The sequence below is a fragment of the Pungitius pungitius genome, chromosome 1 (genome assembly GCF_949316345.1).
Source record: "Pungitius pungitius chromosome 1, fPunPun2.1, whole genome shotgun sequence".
Lineage (NCBI taxonomy): Eukaryota > Metazoa > Chordata > Actinopteri > Perciformes > Gasterosteidae > Pungitius > Pungitius pungitius.
The window spans coordinates 28,748,301-28,762,923 of NC_084900.1; the positions used below are offsets into that span (position 1 = coordinate 28,748,301).

The 14,623-nt window shown below is 42.4% G+C and overlaps 3 protein-coding genes across 3 annotated transcripts; 2 read left to right on the forward strand and 1 right to left on the reverse strand.

Moving 5' to 3' along the window:
• Nucleotides 1-340: 340 nt before the first annotated feature.
• On the forward strand, nucleotides 341-3,177 carry atp5pb (ATP synthase peripheral stalk-membrane subunit b). The gene is made up of 6 exons (XM_037479460.2): nucleotides 341-464; nucleotides 1,144-1,180; nucleotides 1,283-1,428; nucleotides 2,134-2,297; nucleotides 2,473-2,598; nucleotides 2,986-3,177. The coding sequence occupies exons 1-6, from the start codon at nucleotides 437-439 to the stop codon at nucleotides 3,175-3,177; spliced, it is 693 nt and encodes a 230-aa protein (XP_037335357.2). The 5' UTR covers nucleotides 341-436.
• Nucleotides 3,178-3,654: 477 nt separating this feature from the next.
• On the forward strand, nucleotides 3,655-9,936 carry eps8l3b (EPS8 signaling adaptor L3b). Its single transcript, XM_037479456.2, has 18 exons — nucleotides 3,655-4,212; nucleotides 4,759-4,850; nucleotides 5,006-5,121; nucleotides 5,214-5,278; nucleotides 5,373-5,531; nucleotides 5,987-6,136; nucleotides 6,319-6,404; nucleotides 6,497-6,630; nucleotides 6,734-6,819; nucleotides 6,920-7,052; nucleotides 7,187-7,263; nucleotides 7,369-7,443; nucleotides 7,526-7,671; nucleotides 8,339-8,561; nucleotides 8,997-9,113; nucleotides 9,191-9,279; nucleotides 9,367-9,499; nucleotides 9,580-9,936. The coding sequence occupies exons 2-18, from the start codon at nucleotides 4,813-4,815 to the stop codon at nucleotides 9,619-9,621; spliced, it is 1,869 nt and encodes a 622-aa protein (XP_037335353.2). The 5' UTR covers nucleotides 3,655-4,212; nucleotides 4,759-4,812; the 3' UTR covers nucleotides 9,622-9,936.
• Nucleotides 9,937-10,692: 756 nt separating this feature from the next.
• LOC119222499 (glutathione S-transferase Mu 5-like) lies at nucleotides 10,693-13,952 on the reverse strand. The gene is made up of 8 exons (XM_037479211.2): nucleotides 13,801-13,952; nucleotides 12,166-12,241; nucleotides 12,004-12,068; nucleotides 11,829-11,910; nucleotides 11,583-11,680; nucleotides 11,401-11,496; nucleotides 10,976-11,086; nucleotides 10,693-10,838 (listed from the first exon to the last, which is right to left on the reverse strand). Exons 1-8 carry the CDS (start codon nucleotides 13,834-13,836, stop codon nucleotides 10,743-10,745), a joined length of 660 nt encoding a protein of 219 aa, XP_037335108.2. The 5' UTR covers nucleotides 13,837-13,952; the 3' UTR covers nucleotides 10,693-10,742.
• Nucleotides 13,953-14,623: the final 671 nt, after the last annotated feature.

A 14,623-nucleotide genomic window follows, 5' to 3' on the forward strand; every position in this document is an offset into this window, starting at 1 on the left:
TTAAAATGAGATGAGAAGCTTTTAATGTCATTAGCTTCTTATTATTTGCTCTTGGTCTGTATTGCTGTGTAGGTCTGTTAGTTGCCACTAGGTTGTTAGTGGCATTAGGCTGACTGACTTCATATTTTAATTGTTCAAAGATCAGTCGTGACTATTTTCAAGATGAATCCACTCAAAACCCTGGATCTCAGCAGACGAAAAAAACCCCATTTCACTCATTAAGTGAAACAAACCCAGATTCAACGCAGCAGGTCGTACAGCGCCATCTCGTGGCGGCTTTCCTCAACAACGCCTAAAAATAGCTGCCCTGCTCTCGCGATACTTCGTGAGGTTTTCTTGTGTTTCCGCCATCCTTGTGGCTCTTTGCAGAAGGGCACGAAGAGGCCGAAACAAGGGTGCCCTGTATAGCAAGAACTTGGCTCTTCATCCTCCAAACATGCTGTCCAGACTCGTTGTTGTGTCAGGTATGTGATATCATTGCTTTCATTGATTATTAAAACGCACTCGGCTCGGACGCAACCAAACTGTTAAGCAGTGTAAAGAAAAAAATAAAGTGAATGAAGCTGAAGGGTAAAGTGAAGGCCGCACATTGAATGAGACACATGCTAATGCTAGCTTTTAATATAGCAACTACAAGCGAGACACAGCCTCACGACCTGAAGCTTATTGAAGTTTACCCCATTTAAATGCATAGACCGTTATTGAATGTATTGTGTTTCCTGTGTTTATTTTCGACATCACAACTATTTGGTTACTGCCAAGTTAGATGACGATAGCTAACATTAACTGTAGCTCACCACAGCTAGCGTTAGCTAGCGTTAGCGCTGCACGCCAGTAAATGTCACCTTTTTGACAGCTAACCTTAGTCTGCTTGGTCTTTGCGTTTTTAGTAGAAGAATAAACCCCATTGCCTATACCTTTCAAATCTCTCTTAAATATGTGCAAGTTATTTTATGTCCAGACGAGTGGCTACTAGATATTAACATGGACTGATATTATGCCAACATCAGGTATTGATACGACCTCGTTCTTTTACCGAGTTTCTGATGGCTCATTGAGTTTGCTTGATTTTAGTTATTGGTCATTCAAATACAGCAACTTATTCTTTCCCTGAATTTGTGTCATTGTCTCATCTGTTTGCAGCTCATGGCCTGAAAAGCAGCAGTCCCCTTGGAGCTGGGTACGTGTCTTTACAAGTACCCTAGTACTTAACCATATTGGTTAGAAACATCCATTTTTGCAAGAACATCTGTAATGGAAGTTATTATGTTGTCTCCCACAGTCTGGTCCAGGCTTCTCGCTCCCTGCACACATCGTCCCAGAGTCTGGCCCCATTGCCCCCTCTCCCAGAGAAGGGAGGCCAAGTCCGTCATGGCATTTTCCCCGAAGAGATTTTCCAGCTCCTCTATCCCAAAACTGGAGTTACAGGTCAGCAGCCAAAAGCAAGATATTTTTCCCGTATTTTCAGTTATTTGAACTTGAAAATATTGGATTACTGCTGTACCTTTACCTCACGTAGAATAATGAAGAGCAGTGTTATCAATCCTAAAACTTGTTTCTATTTACTGCCTATACGTACAAAAACCCAGACAGAATAGACTTCAGTCTTCTGCTCGTTGTTTCATATTTGACTTTATTTTGGCAAAATATGAAAAAAATCCAGATAAATTGCAGTTGCAAAAAGAAAATTCTAAAAACCTAGATTTTAAAATGCGTAGACCTCAAGTTTTCTGTGAATTTGTTCAGATATGTGGTTTCTATAGGAACAGTATGCACACAAACCGTATGGCTGTGGTGTAATGTAATAAAGGCCAGGTCTCTCAGACGTGTTTTAACATAATGTGTTTTGTAAAAAGCAATGTATCTGATAGTAAGATGTTGCATATTCACTACTGTTGTTAATAGGAATGCTTGTAGTAGTAATATTTAATAATTAAATTATAAATGTTAATATAAAATAAATGCAACTTTGGTGTAACAATACCCTGCACCAATATTACACATGTTGACTGTGAGAGACTGCTGTGGCACTGATATTATTTTATTTGTCTTGCAAACATTTTCATAAAACGTGCCACGAATATTATTTCATTTACATTTTTAATTACAGTTAGATTGCTCTTTTCTCACCAGGACCATACATGCTGGGCACTGGCCTCCTCATGTACATGCTGTCCAAGGAAATCTACGTCATCAACCATGAGACCTTTGCTGCTGCTTCCATCGGAGCTGTCATCATTTATGGTGTCAAGAAATTTGGCCCAAGTGTTGCAGCTTTTGCTGACAAACTGAACGACGTGAGGCGGACACCAAATTATTTAACATTTTGTATTTTTTGTATCACTTTGTATCTTTAGAAACTATTATACTATTTACTATTATTTATTTTTTTGATTATTGTTCAAAGATCACTAGTCTTTTTCTTTTGTGCACAGACATTATAAGCACCCCTTGCTGTGTGTGTTTTTGCAGGACAAAGTGGCTAAGGCTCAAGAGGTGAAGGATGTGTCTCTGACTAGCCTGGCTCAGGCTATCGAGGATGAGAAGAAGGAGCAGTGGAGAGTGGAGGGAAGATCAATGCTCTTTGACGCTAAAAGGGTAAGCAGCTTTTGACATTTTTATTTAATACCCTTTTACACTTCATAATGTACTGCTTCATATTTGCAAAATAATTCCTCTTGAATGCTTGAAGCTGCGCAGCATTACCGTCCACTTTTGCACATTTATTGACCTCTGCTGGCAACAGGTACAAATTGCAACAACATTACAAGTAAACCTGGTATGACTGCTATGGATATTTGGTGTTCATTATCTTGGAATAGTCGGTAAATAACGGTGTTTAAATTTGTCTCTGATCACTGCAATACACTAGTTTGCTGTCTCATTCAAATTGTGCTTTGCTTTGTGGAAGTAGACATTTTAGCAACCCCAGTGTGGACCAGCTATTTCTACAGTGTGGTCACACGAACTCTTCTTTCCTCTCAGAACAATGTGGCCATGCAGTTGGAGACCAACTACAGAGAGAGGCTACACATGGTGACCAACGAGGTGAAGAGGCGTTTGGACTACCAGGTCGCGCTGCAGAATCTCCACATCCAGATGGAGAAGGAGCACATGGTCAAATGGGTGGAGAAGAGTGTCATCGGCAGCATCACTCCTCAGCAGGTCAGTCTTTAGGTGTCAAACTGTCGGAAGCCTTCAGCTGGGGGTTGATTCTCAGTTCGGGTTTTGAGTTGTGTGAAAAGATTGCATTGATGTCATGATCCAATATTTCACACACTGTCAAACCTTATTAGTATTTTGAAAACTCCTTTTATGAATAACTGAGCTAATTTAGGACCGTTCACACCAAAGTGAAGCCCAGCATTTCTTCTTCCCTGCTTTACACAGTTAATTATGGCTAAGAGGTTCCAGCAACCCTTTAATAATATGTAGTTTCTTTTGGTCACAAATTAAGGCTGGTAGACATGGTAAAGAGGTTTGAATAAATTCATGTTTATATTGAACAGTGTGTCTGTGCGTGGCCATTGTTTACACTTAAGGGTTTCACTTCTGTTCCTGTGTTTGTTTGTTTTTTAGGAGAAAGAGAGCATCGCCAAGTGCATCACAGACCTGAAGGCTCTGGCCCGGGCCACTCAGACCAGCGCTACGGCCTAAACCGCCAAGTCTTCAAAGAAGACTTCTCTATTTCCCAAACCGTGGTCCCAAGACGAGGCGCTCACTTCTCTACAGAATAATCTATTTGTCTCTGTCAATATGTTCAGGGTGTGTACAGTACTGACACGTCAGCTGATGGTAAAATAAATGGTTCTCTTATTCAACTGGTTCTCTTGTTCATTTTTTTCTTTTTCTTTAAACATTTCATTTAATCTTTTGCTTATGTTTTTTCTCAATCATGTTGTGTGATTGTGGAAAATGGTCACTATTTCTGTTACCATAAAATAATTTTATAATGGAATCTCCTTGAGCACTTAAGACCTTTGATCACTTTGAAGGAGATACTGCAGAGCATTTTCCAACCTTTGGACTCACGAGTCACTGCTGCAATGCAGCTCCCGTCAGATTGTTGCACTTTGATCCTGGTGACTTGAAGAAGGAAGTCAAGTACATTTTCTCGCCCGTCTTTATGTGAGGAGCAGATGCTTGTTGCCTCGTAGGAGATCTATTTGAAAGAAGGGAACGATGACACCGGAGCAGAGCGTACGCTGAAGGGTAATTAATTCATTATCTAAAGCGGAGTTAAGAGGTTGCAATGAAAGGTAAATCTGGACCAATGGTGAAATCGTAATGTTTTCTCCTATGGAGTGTGGTGTGGATCGGCCTACATTCAAGGGACTATATATATATATATTATATGTATCTTATTGCTGAATTGGAGCAAACGTAATCAGATATTCTTTCCCCCAAAGTTCCCTTTAGTGTTCTACCATTCAATCACACCATTCACTAGTCTTCTTATTTTATAAGTAATCTAATTACTAAATCTTTGCTCTTTTAAACCATGGATTACCAACAGTTAAGTGGTTATTTCTATCTGTATCCCTAACTGCTTCTGTTTATATTGAGGTTCATTTTCAAAGCTATTCACTTTTTGTTGATCAGCAGGCACCGTCTACAATGAGATAATATGCATGTATGTAGTGTAATTAAAACACTTTCTACTTCTTGTGATCAGCCAATCTAATGTACTGTCAATAGAGGGAGAGTACTTAACTGACAAAAGTAGTTTTGGTTAAACATCTTTGTTTCACCTTACAGGTTTTGGTGGCTCAAAGGGATTCTTTTGCAAAGAAAGACCGATATTGGTTCAAAATGTTTGGAAACGGCACACATTTCTCGTTTTCCCCGAGGTTGGTAAATTCAATTACACTCACCAGCACTGGCATTCATTTTTTTTTTTACAGCACTATAAACATTCGCTCACACCCATTCAGGATGAAACACCCCTGTGTTGTAACTGTGGTTGTTTATATGGCAACAAATCACTGCGTCTGCTCCACCTCAGGGGTTTCTCACCAGAGGACTCGCCGCCCCAAAGACGACCGTTCCAACAAGATGACTTCAAGGTTGCTCCACTGCAGAGACACAATATGTCTAGACCCAGTGGAAAATCTATATACAGTATGCTTGCACACAAAGTACCATCTCATCTAATTGTATTTCATTTTTTGGTGAAAATAGAATGTGTTGAACCTTTTTTTTTTCCACATCAGTGCAGAGGAAGGAGTACTCCGAGGTGCTGGACAAACATCCGGACAACTTTCATGTCCGAGTGGAGGTAAATGAGTGTGATCAGTGCAGCAGCATGGAGACATAACGTCCAACCCGTAGCCGTCTTCATCCATGACTTCTCTGTCACACTGACTCCTCAGCACCTGTTCACCTGTAAGCTGGACGGACAGGAGGTGAAAACAGTGGACGACTGTTTGGCCAAGCTCAAGAGGCTGGATGCCAAAGGTCGGCTGTGGCCTCAGGACATGGGGATGGAGGTGCAGCGCGGATATCTACTGCTCAGTGACATTGAAACCAAGGTCGGTACGACACTTTTAACATGTACGACACATGGCCATAACAACATCCGTCTGGAATTCTAAGAGTCCTGCAGTTGGTAGAGAATATACGATGTTTAAGTAAGTTAACTTAAGTGTGTAAGAGGAGGACAGTCTTAACGATGGGACACATCTCAAATAGGTTTAGTAAGTGCAGCTGCTGACTCAATTAGGTAATACAAGTTTGCTTTTTAACTTTGCTTTGCTTTTCAATCCTTTGTCATTGAATAACAAATCTACAGTTTTGGAGAGGAATTGAAAACATTGCAATATATTGATAAAACTAAAATATATCATACATTGTTGCAGATAGAAAGAAAACGTCCTTGTGGTCTTTCAATCCAATGTCAGTCTCTGACATTTAGATCTATTAGGATGAAAGCTATTTGAAAATGTATTTTGTCATAATGTGTGTCCTGTTTAATCTGATTCTAAAGTCAGAGCTGGAGTCGCTGCCTTTGAGCTGCATCTTGCAAACCAAAGCTGTGCTGGATAGCTGCGCCTACAACTCCGTGCTGACCGTAACCGTGCAGCAGCACGGAAAGCGCGTCCCCCAGGTCTTCATGTTCCAGTGTGAGGAGACCGGGGTGAGTCACGCTTCAACTTAAACTTGAACTCCTGAAAGCGACCGTAGGAAGAAAAGGTGCCGTAAGTCATGTTGCACCATGTGACATCCAGGCCATCCGCTGTAAGCAGTGTCACTGTTTCACAACAATGCTTTTTCGTTGGCGTCGCGATAGTTTGATTTAAAGCAGATGTGTTTCAATAGGCCGACCTCGTCAAGAAGGATTTGGATGAGGTAGTTCGAAAAGGAGGTGATGTTGATGAACCACGCAGAGGCCAGTCCGTCATCAGGTGCAACACATCACACAGCTCAGGGATAAAGTCACATTAACGACAGGGTGCAGCAAAGCATTAACAGCTGTCTGTCTCTGTAATGTTGCCAGGTCTGATCTCGAGAGCATCATCGGGCAACAGGTTCCAGGGAGTTTTCGGCAAGCCGGGCCTCGTCCTGTTCAGCGAGAGACGACCCCGCCACCACCGGACCACCCGGCCGCTGGGTGGAGGAGCAGAGAACCAGGTGCCTCCTGGACGCACTCTCTGAAAAGCAAATTTACAACTAAAGTTTCTTTGGTGATCAAATACCAGTTTGTCTTACAACAATTCATTTTGTCGCCTTGCAGACAATATGCCTTCTCCACCTTATAATCTCCATGAGGAGTATATTGACCAGGAGGTCGCTGTGCAGATGGAGGCAGAGAGGGACACAGTCAGTACTGCCACTCACGTTCTATACATTAGTCGTGAATGATTTCGAATCATTTTGCTCATCTCAAAGATTTGTGCTGTGCTTGTGCTCCTCTTCGCAGGATATTTTAAACCACCTCCTAAATGATGTGGAGTTCTTCATGGATAAAGTGTCTTCTGCAGCAAACACACCTTCTGTACCGGAAGTCAAGAAGAAGAAAAATGCATTTAAGAAGAACAAATCAAAGAAAAATGGTAACATCTTTTCTTTTCTCCTGTTTTTCCAAGGGCACATCCTGGTAAGGAAGTAATTATTGGAGGAGTAAGGTCCTTGAGGTGCTGATACACAGATTGCACAGATCCCGTGTTTTTTTCTCCCTCTCTTGAAGCACCTGCTGTCGTTCTGCCACCCTGGGAGGAATATATTTCCTATCTTCAGAAAGTCAAGTATGGATTCAATCTCCTGGTAAATACTTCATTTATTATCTACTTATAAGTCCATACGGGTTGTTTTTCTGGAGTGAGGTTGCAGCAGAAAGCCAGAGTGAATGAACCGCTCTTTGTATTACAGGGCCAGCTGGACGGGTCTCTGTTCAGCCCCACCGCTCCTGACTATGTCCACATCTTCTTCAGTAGTTTAGGCGAGGTAAGATCTTCTCAACGTATGTTTCGTCGGTCGAGTCCACTTTCAGCGCACTACAGCTAATGCTTCCTTCACTTTTCAACAGATACTGCCTCAGTATCCTGCAGATCTTCCCCCCACTGTTCTCTCTCCGCTGCTGACGGAGGCAGCGTTGCAGCTGATGTGTGAGGTCGTCAACCCTGAGGAAGACCTTCTGTGGAGGTCTCTGGGAGACAGCTGGAATATCCCCAGGTAGAGCGGCCTTTATGACCCATGCAGGCTTACACAAGCCTCTCCCCTTATCAAACCTTCTCATATATAGCACTCTGATTGTGGCAGACACGCCCCGACTTGGGCGTAGTATCGGTCAGAGTTTAGGCTTCAGTCATAATAGGCAGGAGGGAATTGAAACTTAAAACTGCTCATTTCAGTTTGAATTTGTTTTGAATTTGTGTTTGATTTACCAATTATTTTATGATAACTAGTTTTTCAGGAACACACCTGAATTAAACAGTATGACCACCGTATAAGAATCAATAGCTGCCTTCTGGAGTGGATGTACAAATAAACGTCTTTCTTTCTTTCTTTCTTCATCTGTTTCCCTGTTTCTAGCCTTCGTGCTAAGCTGAGGTGACAATGAGCTTTTCGTTTGCGGCCCAGAGATCAGTGGAATGTATCTCATCTCTGGGAGAGACAATAACTAAGCACGTGTCCCGCAATGTCAATCATTAATTTATTTTTATTCTTAGTGCATTTTATTGGGTACACCTCTCATGCTTGAATTAGCTCAGCCACCATTAACAGATGTCGGAAAAAGCTTGTTCCACAAAGTTCGAGTCAGGAGGTCACTTCGGCGTCAGAGCCTTTGTTTGTTTTTGTGGCTTGAATGACAGTTTCCTCGCCTCCTGTCACCTCGTAGTTCTAGATGGCCGGACAACGATGTGCCACTTTACACCCCAGAGTTCTATGATGGCTGGCAGCCGCCCCCTCTCTCCAGCATGCCCTCCCCACTCCTTTATCAGAGCAGCAGCCACAACTTCCCATCGGGCCCCCGGGAGCCCCCCCTGCACATGCAGGTCATTTACGACTTTGTGGCCAGGAACAACAGTGAGCTGAGCGTCATGAAGGGGGATGTTGTTCAGGTGAGATTGTAAATACATTCACAATTTTTTATTTGAGTCGAATATGCCTGAAAATGTATCTGCCACCATCTTTTTCAAATCCAATTAATCACTTTAACTAAAACAATCCAAAGTTACTGGAGTTGGATTTATTTTTTTTAATCCCCACCTCTTCTAACAGCATCTGTGCCATGGGATGGTAACCCAACCAGTCTGCAAAAGTGCATAAATATATCAAAAGTAACCATGTATTGCTTAATAGGTCAACTTTTCATGATGACCTCGGTAAAATAAATCCAAAAGTTTATTTAGTTAATTACTATGGATTTAGTGTATTAATTACATTCCACTACTTTCCCCCACAAGCAGCTGCTAAACCTCCTGTGATGTAATTGTTGCTTGCTACATTGCTTACAGCTTAATTCGGATGAAGCTTATTCTCTGGGCTTTTTACAGGTGGTTCAGAAATCCAAACAATGGTGGCTTGTTCGCAACACCCGCGGCGAGGAAGGCCACGTTCCTCAGAATGTTCTGGAGCCGATGCAGAGCGGGGGCCACATGGAGGATCTACCGGTAAGCTAAGTGACGCGCCGCCACGCTGAGTAACCAATGTTTTGACACGTGACTTCATTATTCTCCCTCCCTAACAGCGGGACAGTCGCCGCCCTGTGACTCTGGACATGAACTCCCCGTCCACAGAGGTCAAAGCCTGGCTGGAGTACAAAGGTTTCTCCAAAATGTGAGTGAAGTGGCGACTGGCCGGCAGCCGTGGACACGACTCGTATGGGGTGCTGGGGTCAGACTTTGGGTGTCTTTTGATCCGCAGCACTGCGTCCAGCCTCGGGGTGCTGACCGGTAATCTGCTTCTGGGGATGACCAAGGATGAGATCCGGACGGTGTGTCCCGAGGAAGGAGGCAAGGTCTTCTTCCAGCTGCAGGCCATTAAGTCAGCCATTGCGGTGAGACGTGTGACACGTGACACGCACACTCCAGAAATCCAGCTGCTGCACATCAGTAACGTTTGTCCCGTCTCCTACAGCTCGCCAGTGAACCACCCGGCCGGTACAGCGCCCGCTACTGACCAGCCGCTTCTGTTCCGTTTGTGTTCCCTGACTCCTCGTCACATACCAAACAACCGGAACCATTGTGTCTGATTTCTTCTTTAGTCTCCCTTTCTTTGCTTTTCACATGTGTTATTTAAGGGGAAGGACTTTTACTGAATGAAACTTGTATTTCTTATTTAATCTATCATCAGCAGAGACAATTGTGCGTTACTCTAATTAATTTCTAATGCTTCCAATGTACTTGTGTTTCAAGTGAATTTACCAGTTCCCTAGCCGACTGAACCAAACACGCATGTAAAATTTGCTGCAATTAAAAGGAACTTAAGTGATAATAATAATTCTGGAGCCTCGGTGTCACTTTATGTCAACTGAAAGTGATGTTAGAAATGTTTGACAACAAAAACATGTTCCCTTGCTTTTCGTGGTCTGGTATGTATGTGAAAACTTTCAACTTTAGGAGAGTTGAAAGTTTATTATCAAGTAACAGCAGATTGACGCTCTTCCTCTGAGGGCCTTATGGGGGTCACAGCAACTACAGAAACAGCCAGAGTCCCAAGAGTTTTTTCATTTGTTCCTTATATACAGTATAGCTTACCATGTGGCTAAAATGAATATGGGTGGGTATTTAATTTCAAAAAACTGCTCGGCCCAACAGGATTACGTTGCAACACGTAAGAGGCTGCGCTCTTAAACACTTCGTCAGCAGACAAAAGGATCTGGAAATATGTCCTGGGGGAAAATGACCCCCAAATAATACCTTTAAGCCACACCTTATATTCCATCTGCCCCAGATGGATGTTTTATATTACATATGTACTATGTTTTATATTACATATGTACTATGTATATGTACAAAATGTGAGGTTTAAATCGAATCCCAAAATTCCCTTTAGTCCAAGAAAAATGTAACTATTAAATGAACTCAGATTAAGGGTTCTACTAATTTAAATATTGATACAAACGTGGGTTTATATTCACACCATTCTTATTGTGTAAATATGTGAATGTTTCGAAAAGTGTAAACGTGATCAAAAGGACTCTAAACATACAACCAGCTAGTATAAAAAAAGAAGACAAAAATACAGACAATTGTTTCTCTAATGTTGAATTTATTAGAGCCCGTTGAGCTTGTGGTCTTCTACTCCTTCTTGTTTCCCCACTTGGCCATCTTGTTGTTGACGGGAGTCTTCATGTATCTGTTTGACTTCATGTAGGCAGCAATCTTCTCAAGAGCCTACGGTGACACCAGACCATGGCATTGAAACAATAACTTTGTAGGGACAGATCCACATATACAACATTTATCTGTAGACATCACAGCGACACAGAGGAACACAAAAGGCCATTTGATGTGCAGTTGAGTATTCTCACCTCAAAACGGTTTAGAAGATCTTTGAGGTTCTTGAAGTCATCCAGACACGTGGGATGAAACATCCTGTGTTGGTCCAACAGCTCGTACATGATGAAGTCCACATAAGTGATCTGTTACAAAGAAAAGTTAGAATTCACAACACGTCGAAAAGCCAAATAAAGCCTCAAACCAGGCAGTCTTTAATATATAGTTTTATTTGAGCAAACTGAGAAAGGACACAAGTGTTTTCCACTATTAAAAGGCCTCATTCCCTTTACATCCGTCCCACTTCTCTACAGCTCCGCAAGGATTTTAGTCTTTAAGCTAGAATAGTTTTAATAATAAATGTTATTGATGTCACACTTATTTCTTACTTACGGTAAAATAAACCCAGACAAATTTTTTAAAATGATGAAAAGATATGAAGACATGTCTGACTGCATACCTTGTTACCAGCAAACCACTTCCTGTCCCCCAAGTAATCTGAGAACTGCTTGAGTAGCTTTGGCAGATTCTCGAGGTAACCTGGCTTCATGTTGTCCTGGTTTGGGAGAGGTGATGCTGTCATTAGTGAACAATCTGAGGCATAAAGTGAGACGTCCAGTCTGGTTAAACTTCACTACTCACATAATCAGAGTAGCAAAGCCGCACAAAGCCGTTCCTGAGGTCCATCGCCTGGTTCTCCAAGAAGTCCACACGCACCTTCTCATCCTCGGTCTCTCCACCTGTGATCAGATCAGAGTTAGAATTTTTTTTTTAGAGATTAATCATTATATTTTGAAACTTTTACAACGGATGAATAGAAATGGAGATGAAACAAGAAAATATCTCTATTGAATCAAATAATGAACAAGTAGAATAAGCAATACTTACACATGTTGTGCTTACGAGCAATGTATCTCATGATAGCATTGCTCTGCACAATCTTCCTGTCTCCATCCTCCAAGTACGGCAGCTGTAGTGAGACGTTTATTTTATTTATTAGTTTGCGTTTTATTATTTGACAGATTTATACTTCAATTGATACTGAAAAGTTAAACTCAATTACATTAGGGAAGTCCATCCCAAGTGTGTCTTTCACATCTAACCAGCAACTCCTGTCATAGTTCGGAGCTGTGTAAGAAATATGGGTTAGACGAAGACGTAGGCATAAGGTTTATGGACACATCATAAGTCACTGATTGGGTTGAAACTGAATCTGGTGAGTTACCTGCTCCACAGACGTAAAGCTTGTCCTCGTACTTGGAGCCGGTGAACTCCAGCAGCAGACGGGCAGGCTGGGCCAGCTGCATGAACACAAATCACAGATGGGAGAGGAGTCAGTCCATTTCTTAGCTCATGCAGTACAACGACTCAAATGTACATTGATGAAATGATGTTACGGCAAAAGAATTAATTAAATCAATAAACCATTAATGAACTATTCATTCATGGGTGACAATCCCAAAGTATCATTGATCTACTGATGTGCATTGTGTGTAAAAAAAGGTCAAAGTACAAAAGTTTTAATTTATTGTGCGATACAACTCAATCAATGAGGTTTTACGTCTTAAACAAGGTTACAGAACAGAAAAATGCAGCTTAATCACACAATTTTTATGCAAGTGTAGCAGGTGGCACCATGGGGTGGCGCTCTGAATTCAAGGCTCTGCCCCTATAAAAGGGGAAGTGGCACTTGGCCAGGGAATGCCAGTTTCCTGTTGGGTGGCCAGAGTGTTGCTGGACCCACAGCAGTGTGAGGAAAACCCATTTCTTTCATCGGGTGTATATGTTTCTATGTTGATGTTTCAACATATTTGAACGTACTTTGGATGGCAGCTTTGGGATGAGAAGCGCTGATCCAAGCAGAATGAATGAATGACTGGGTGTGGGAGTTCGACACAACAGGTATGTTGTGCTTTTAAGTATTTTTAGTATGAAATATGAATTAAAATTCTTTGCTGGTGGTAATTTAGTATTCTTGTTTTGCAGTCATCATCCCGCTACCTGCTGTCCTTTAATTAGTTTTGATTTTGTTTTCCGTAGTTCGTCCGTTCCTGGTCTATTGTATGTTGTTCCCTGTCTGTAAGAGCGGACTAACTACTTTAATTGTTTCTGTTAGTTTGTCACATCTAGTCACTTTCCCCAAGTGTTCTCTGTACCTTCTGCAGTGCTCTGGGTAGACCACCTGACCCTGGGTGGGTTGGTTTTTCCGTGTACACAGGTGTGCTGTGCGAGTTAAGCAGGTTTGGCAGCCTGTGGTGGATCATTCAGGTGCCACCCAGAGCTTGTAAATGTGTCAGAGTTCATGTGGGGCCGGATTTAGATTTGTATTTAATACATATCGTTAAACTGGATTTTGCTTCTTTCTTATATCTTCTTGACGTTGACGCCCACTCTGAACCTCGGGGTGACACTTGACTCCCAACTCTCCCTGACTGCCAACATCACAGCGATAACGCGATCCTGTAGATACACGCTCTACAACATCAGGAGAACACGAGCCCGTCTCACTCAGAAGGCGGCGCAGGTACTGATTCAGGCTCTTGTCATCTCCCGCCTCGACTACTGTAACTCTCTGCTGGCGGGTCTCCCTGCTACCGCCCTTCGACCTCTGCAGCTCATCCAGAATGCAGCAGCTCGACTGGTTTTCAACCTTCCGAAATACTCCCACACCACTTCTCCGTTCTCTTCACTGGTTACCAGTGGCTGCCCGCATCCAGTTCAAAACGCAACGAGTTGTAACTACTGTTGTAGGCTAAACTAAACGGGTTTTTTTTATCTCCAGCGGACGCCGTCGAAACCCAAGAAGTCGCCGCACGCAACCGGCTCTACTTTTATGAACAAAGAAGACGACGGCACTCACCCCACGAATGTCCCAGTAAGCCAGTTTCATCGTCATTTTGGGTCACTTTTAGAGCGAGAATGTGTCTGACGGCGCCTCGGCAGCTGCTTTAAATCGCGGTGCGGAGAGTTGGGGTGGCTTTATTTTGTAAGAAGGCAGCGGGCGGAGGTGGGCGGGGTGAAGCGACTTGCTGGAAACCCATAGGCGAGCCGTCACATGACGGATTCAAATTCCTGCCTGAAAATGTATTAACGGTCAGAAATAAGGCGGTTACGTGACAAAAAGCAACAATGATTGGGCATTTCTGTTTTCATAATTGCACAATAGATTATTTCCATGCTGTGTCACGATGAATATGCTCTGCAGCTGCTCATGCAGGTATATCCACCTCACATGACCTTGCAGGTATTGAATAGGTATCCTAGGTGCATGTTTGTAAAGCAATCCGGTTCCACACAAACAAACTCAAGTCCAGACAGAAGCCAAACATTAAAGCTACTGTTTGACTGGAATGGGCAAATGCAAAAATGTTATGTACAACACCAGATTCCCTGCATTCAAGAGTTTCTTCATGGGGCTGTTGTGCAATAAATGACTTCCACTGGGGAAAAAAAGAGGAACAAAATGAAAGTTCACTTTAACCTTGAAAATGACTGAATAACTGATATTCCAGTTCCTGGTTGTTTTCGTGTGGAGCTTTTGAAAATATCGCATGGTCTTCAACAGATTTGCAAGTATTTTAATAATATAATTGTATCAATAGCAGTTGGAGCTCTGGAAGGAACTGGTAAGTGGGTTTAGGATGGTTTTAACAAACCTGTACCAGTGCATTAACTATAAAAGG

Bases quoted from the DNA above. Each gene is read 5' to 3' on its own strand.
- atp5pb (XM_037479460.2), top strand. From the start codon at position 437: ATGCTGTCCAGACTCGTTGTTGTGTCAG. The intron at 1,429-2,133 runs GTCAGCAGCCAA...TTTTCTCACCAG, and splicing joins TCCCAAAACTGGAGTTACAG to GACCATACATGCTGGGCACT. The intron at 2,298-2,472 runs GTGAGGCGGACA...GTGTTTTTGCAG, and splicing joins TTGCTGACAAACTGAACGAC to GACAAAGTGGCTAAGGCTCA.
- LOC119222499 (XM_037479211.2), bottom strand. From the start codon at position 13,836: ATGACGATGAAACTGGCTTACTGGGACATTCGTGGG. The intron at 12,069-12,165 runs GTAACTCACCAG...TTTCTTACACAG, and splicing joins GCTTTACGTCTGTGGAGCAG to CTCCGAACTATGACAGGAGT. The intron at 11,497-11,582 runs GTGAGTAGTGAA...CTCCCAAACCAG, and splicing joins GGCTTTGCTACTCTGATTAT to GACAACATGAAGCCAGGTTA.
- eps8l3b (XM_037479456.2), top strand. From the start codon at position 4,813: ATGTTTGGAAACGGCACACATTTCTCGTTTTCCCCGAG. The intron at 6,631-6,733 runs GTGCCTCCTGGA...GTCGCCTTGCAG, and splicing joins GTGGAGGAGCAGAGAACCAG to ACAATATGCCTTCTCCACCT. The intron at 6,820-6,919 runs GTCAGTACTGCC...TCCTCTTCGCAG, and splicing joins TGGAGGCAGAGAGGGACACA to GATATTTTAAACCACCTCCT.